We start from the raw sequence: 5,464 nt of genomic DNA, 5'->3' as shown, positions 1-5,464 counted from the left end.
AGTTTGAGCCAAGCAATTACAGAGGCATGTGCGTCAGTAGAAACCTGGGGAAAATATTCGGTTTGATTATTAACACAAGATTACAAAACTTTCACAAAATCCACAAAATCTTGGAAAAAAAGTCAGATTGGATTTCTGCCCAGACACAGAACATCTGACCACATCTATTGCCGGCCTGACACTCAAACCCACAACCTTAGGATTAGGAGTCAAACTCTCTAACCATTAGGCCATGACTTCTCCATAGTCAAACAATGTTGAATAAACACATTGTAAGTGTTTTTGCCTCGTTTTCTCATTAGACTACTGCGTGATCATCGTTGCTAGGGAAACTTCGCTTTAATTACTGTGTGTCTTACTGCCGCTGTCGCCTCTGGCTTGCTTAGTTGGGGACACTTCATTTACAGCGATATCGTTGACTTGATTACAAATTATTGCGCAGATACTATTTAAACTGAACTGAGCTGCATGATGACATCACTGAATTCAATGATGAACTGCCTTTAACTGTCATTTTTTTGCATTATTGACACACTGTTTTCCTAATTAATGTTGTTCAGTTGCTTTGACGCAATCTTTTTTGTTTAAAGCGCTATATAAATAAAGGTGACTTGACAAGTCACAACGTAAGAAAACACTGTACAACACACACACTGACATGACCTTCTCCTGTCTCTTTATCAGAATGTTTATTAGTACTTTCATTTTACTGAATACAGATATATAGACTCTATATGCTATATACTTCTATTCTTATGTATATTGTGTTAAATGTCTATTTAAATGTTTCTATGCTTTGGCAATGTAAAGATACTTTTTTTTACCATGCCATGAATCTGAGTGTGTATGTAGTGTGTGTGTCTGCGTGTGTGTGTGTGTGTGTGTGTGTGTGAGAGAGAGAGAGAGAGTGTGAGGGAGATTTTTATAATGTATGTAGAGAGAGAGAGAAATTCCAACAAATTAAACCAAATTTTATGGCATTACCAAATACAGAAACATTAAGTCACATTTTAAGGGAAAACTCCAAAATGATCACAACGGCAGCAAGATATGTATCAGCCTGTCACAAACTAAGACTGTCAGCCAGTGGACAAAACTGAAGAAAGAGCATTTCTTACATGTACTGTTGTGCAAAGTTTTTTTTTCATATACTTATTTACTTCAGTACAGATCAGTTTTTGTTTTATGTATTATATAATCATTTATTCCTTATTCATGTAATGGACAATGTTTTGGCAATACTGTGCAAGTCATGAATTCACTTGAATATAAATGAGTGTGTATGTAGTGTGTGTGAAAGAGAGAGAGTATGTAGTGTGTGTGTGTGTGAGAGAGAGAGAAAGAGTGTGAGAGAGTGTATGTGGTGTGTGTGTGTGTGTGTGTGTGTGTGAGAGTGAGAGAGAGAGAGAGAGAGAGAGTGTATGTAGTGTGTGTGTGAGAGAGAGAGAGGGAGAGAGTGTGTGTAGTGTGTGTGTGTGTGTGTGTGTGAGTGTGAGAGAGAGAGAGAGAGAGAGAGAGTGTATGTAGTGTGTGTGTGAGAGAGAGAGGGAGAGAGTGTGTGTAGTGTGTGTGTGTGTGTGTGTGTGAGTGTGAGAGAGAGAGAGAGAGAGAGAGAGTGTATGTAGTGTGTGTGTGTGTGAGAGAGAGAGAGGGAGAGAGTGTGTGTGTGTGTGTGTGTGTGTTTTCTCAGGGCTGCAGGCCGTCGTACACCAGAGCCGTGTCCATCACTGCTGTTTGTGGATCATAACACCCAGCGCCGTCTCGACTGACCACTGGACACAGGTCCTGATCACACCACCTGAATCACACACACAAACACACACGTTACACTAGTCTCATAACACACACGTTACCCAGGACACATATAACACACCTGAGAGCGGCGTAGATGTCGGTGTGTGTTGCGTTCTCCCACGCAGCGTGATCCACCAGTAGCGCTCCTGTCACACACACACACAGGTTTTTATTCAATACAGTGGCTAAGTTAACGAAAAATAAAACATCAACAGGTGTTGCATCAACAGCACAGCAGTAATGACTTGATGAACTACTTTACTTCCAAGATTGATACTATTAGAGATAAAACTGTAACCGCGCAGCCGTCAGCTACAGTATCACATCAGATAGCGTGCTATAGACTGCCTGAGTCCTCTGCACAATCTGACTTTACTGCAGCCTGGAACTGAACTGCAGGAGAACTGGTCCCCGACTGAGCCTGGTTTCTCCCAAGGTTTCTCCTCCATTCTCTCACCGATGGAGTTTTGGTTTCTCTGGCTTGCTTGCTTCATTTCCAGCAATATCATTGACTTGATTGCACAGATACTATTTAAACTGAACTGAGCTGGGTGATGACATCACTGAACTCAATGAGGAACCGCCTTTAACTGAAAATTGAGTGTTTACTATTGTCCTTCTGCACTGACACACTATTTTCATATTCTTATACTGTGAAGTGCTTTGACTCAATCTGTATTTTTATAAAAGCTATTTTTATAAATAAAGGTGACTTGATTTGATTTCTAGGCCAGGTGTGTGTGTGTGTGTTACCCATGTAAATGCGAGCGAGGCTGTAGGCCAGGTCTCGTGCTGACTGCTCCAGAGCTCCCGTGGGTCGAGCTGCTGCTGTCTGAGCGAAACGCTTCAGAGCTGAGAGCGATGTGTGCAGAGACGTGACGGCCGGATGCAGAGCAGCAGACGCTTCGGCCACCTGCAAACGCTCCTGCAAACACACACATCACAAACCAGCAGCTGTTCAAGAGTACAGATCACATTACAGTCAACACTGAAGCAGTTATAATCATTTCTGATTCAAACATGAAGCACTAGCGTGTGTGTGTTCTCACGGTGACGTCGGTGAAGAAGGCCTGCAGAACTGACCCAGATGACTTCGCAATGGAGCGGAGAACATCCAGAGACAAAACATTAGTGGTTCCCTCCCAAATACTCAACACCTGCAGACAGAAACACACACACACACACACACACACACACGTCAGAGTTTACAGTTCTGCACTGGATTCTGTTTCATTCTGCAATTACAGAACACTGAAGCGTCCAGTAAATAGTAAATAGGTCCAATAAGAGCTTTTATTATGGAGTATATATACACACACACACACACGTTTTTATTTTGCACTTTGCACTTTTGCTTTTATATCCTGAGGCCTCACTTACAATCTGTGATAACTTTTTAAAGTTCTTTGTTGACAAAATTAATTGTATTCGATCTCGTATTACCATAGTTGACATAAATCCACCTGTTTTTGACCCATGCTCAGTCTGCTTAACTGAATTTGAGCCTATATCATCTTCTTTTCTTGTGGATGTTTTCCATAAAATGAATCTTTCCTCATGCTCGTTGGATGTAGTTCCTCCTCGTCTCTTTATGGAAGTGCTGGGTGTCATTAACAATAATAAATAGTAGCCTATCTCAAGGCACTGTTCCACCATTTCTGAAACATGCAGTAGTGTTATCCTTATGTTTTAGATAGTTACCGGCCCATCTCAAAATTACCATTTTATCAAAAGTGATGGGAAAGGCTGTCTTCCATCAGTTGACTGTATTTTTAAATGAGAATAATTTGTTAGACAAGTTTCAGTTGGGTTTTAGACAACATCATAGTTCAGAGTCAGCTTTGCTGAAGGTGCTGAATGATCTTTTATTAGCTGTGAACTCAGGACATTCTGCAGTTCTAGTACTCTTGGTCCTCAGTGCTGCTTTTGACACAATTTTTGGTGGAGGTTAGGAATTTTTCCTCCTCTTCTGTACCATTAACTTGCGGTGTGCCTCAGGGGTCAGTTTTGGGCCCGCTTTTGTTATCACTTTATTTGCTCCCTTTAGGCAGGATCTTTCAAAAGTATAACATTAATTACCATTTTTATGCCGATGACATGCAGGTGTACCTCCCTTCGAATCATGGGGATAATAATGATATACATTCTTTATTAAATTGTCTAGCAGAGGTAATATGCTGGTTGGCAGCCAACTTTTTAACATTAAACGATTCTAAAACTTGTAAGGGATTTGTAGTTTTCGGACCTCCAGCATCTATTATACAAATAAATGACAATTTGGGTCCTTTATCTGTGCATTCTCATACTCATGCAAAAAAATTGGGTGTGATCTTTGATAATGGTCTTAAATTTGCCAAACAAATCAAATCCGTGGTGAAGAACAGCTTTTATCATCTCAGATCCATTGCGAAATGGAAAGCGTTTTTAATCACCAAGGGACTTGGAGACTGTGATCCATGCTTTTATTTCCTCCAGGCTGGACTACTGTAACTCCCTGTATCTTGGTGTAGCTAAATCCTCTCTGTCTCGGCTTCAATTGGTATAAAATGCTGCCACCAGGCTTCTTACTGGAGCTAGAAAGACAGAACACATCTCGCCGGTTCTGGCTTCTCTTCATTGGCTGTCAGTTGAATACTGTGTTAAATTTAAGGTTTTATTGTATGTGTATAAGGGGCAGAATGGCCAGGCTCCACAGTACATTTCTGATCTTAATGTCCATCGGAAATGTTCTAGGCCCTTACGGTGCACAAACAGTTTGTTGCTGACTGTAACACGGGCACGTTAAAAGGTTAAAAGGAGATTGTGCTTTCTCTGTTGTGGCTCCACGACTGTGGAACGATCTGCCGGTTCATCTAATGTTGAGTGTTTTAAATCTTCACTGAAAACATATCTTTTCTCTCTGGCTTTTGGATCAATGTAATTTTATTAATCAGGGTGTTCTCTTGCTAATCTATCTGTTTTATTATTATTATTTTTTTTAAATTTCATTTTAAGTTTTTAGATTGTACAGCACTTTGGTCAGCAGCTGCTGTTTTAAATGTGCTTTAGAAATAAAATGCCTTGCCTTGCGTTTGTTTGTATATTTGTTGAGTGGATGATGTTTTAAATGTGATTTAGAAATAATATGACTTAAATTGTAATTTAATATCAATTACAAGTAATGCATTTAATTTGAACTTTCTTATCCTTGTACTTTAATTAAAATGACACAATCATCAGTTGCTAACAATTGGATGTGTGTTAGTTTTTATTTATTTGTTGTGGCTCAGATAAGAGATGTGACAATTAAAAAAAATACAGCATTTACAGCTAAATTATTTCAGTATTTGATTTTTTTAATTTTTATTTAATTTATGAATTTAATTTTTTTTTTGTTTTTTGTTTTTAGTTCTTTGTTTTGTTCATTTGATTAAATCTATAACAAAAATGTTATAGATTTAGTAAATGATAATAATCCAGGTCAGCGTAAGATGGACTCCCTGATCCAGGACAGCAGATCGTGGATCTCCACACTCTCTTTCTGATTCAGATTAAGCTGTAAGCAGCTGGACTCTAAGCTTAGCGTGTATTATACACACACACACGTGTTTCTGGATTCTTCTACGATCTTCTCTCTCTGACGTGTGTGTGTGTTCAGATTCATTCCCGCTGGACGAGAGTCTGCAGCAGA

General features: G+C 39.5%; 1 protein-coding gene and 1 long non-coding RNA gene across 4 annotated transcripts in view; one reads left to right on the top strand and one right to left on the bottom strand.

Moving 5' to 3' along the window:
• Positions 1 to 1,199: 1,199 nt before the first annotated feature.
• Positions 1,200 to 5,464, top strand: part of LOC122135945 — a 7,750-nt gene continuing 3,485 nt past the window's right edge. Inside the window, exon 1 of the long non-coding RNA XR_006153798.1 lies at positions 1,200 to 1,307. This is a non-coding gene — a long non-coding RNA (uncharacterized LOC122135945). The remainder of the gene's footprint in view (positions 1,308 to 5,464) is intronic.
• Positions 1,592 to 5,464, bottom strand: part of LOC109067874 (acyl-CoA dehydrogenase family member 11-like) — a 15,873-nt gene continuing 12,000 nt past the window's right edge. For 2 of the 3 annotated variants that reach the window (XM_042717198.1, XM_042717196.1), the window contains 4 exons: positions 2,844 to 2,951; positions 2,548 to 2,719; positions 1,874 to 1,940; positions 1,593 to 1,798 (listed from right to left, as the gene is read on the bottom strand). In XM_042717198.1, coding sequence (XP_042573132.1) covers positions 1,687 to 1,798; positions 1,874 to 1,940; positions 2,548 to 2,719; positions 2,844 to 2,951 — 459 coding nt within the window. In that variant the 3' untranslated portion in view covers positions 1,593 to 1,686. Of the gene's footprint in view, positions 1,799 to 1,873; positions 1,941 to 2,547; positions 2,720 to 2,843; positions 2,952 to 5,464 lie in introns of all 3 variants that reach the window. The other variant, XM_042717197.1, reaches the window with a different exon arrangement.

The sequence above is a fragment of the Cyprinus carpio genome, chromosome B1 (genome assembly GCF_018340385.1).
Source record: "Cyprinus carpio isolate SPL01 chromosome B1, ASM1834038v1, whole genome shotgun sequence".
Taxonomy (NCBI): Eukaryota; Metazoa; Chordata; class Actinopteri; order Cypriniformes; family Cyprinidae; genus Cyprinus; species Cyprinus carpio.
The sequence above is the reverse complement of the archived record's forward strand: the minus strand, read 5'-3'. Positions and strand labels throughout refer to the sequence as shown.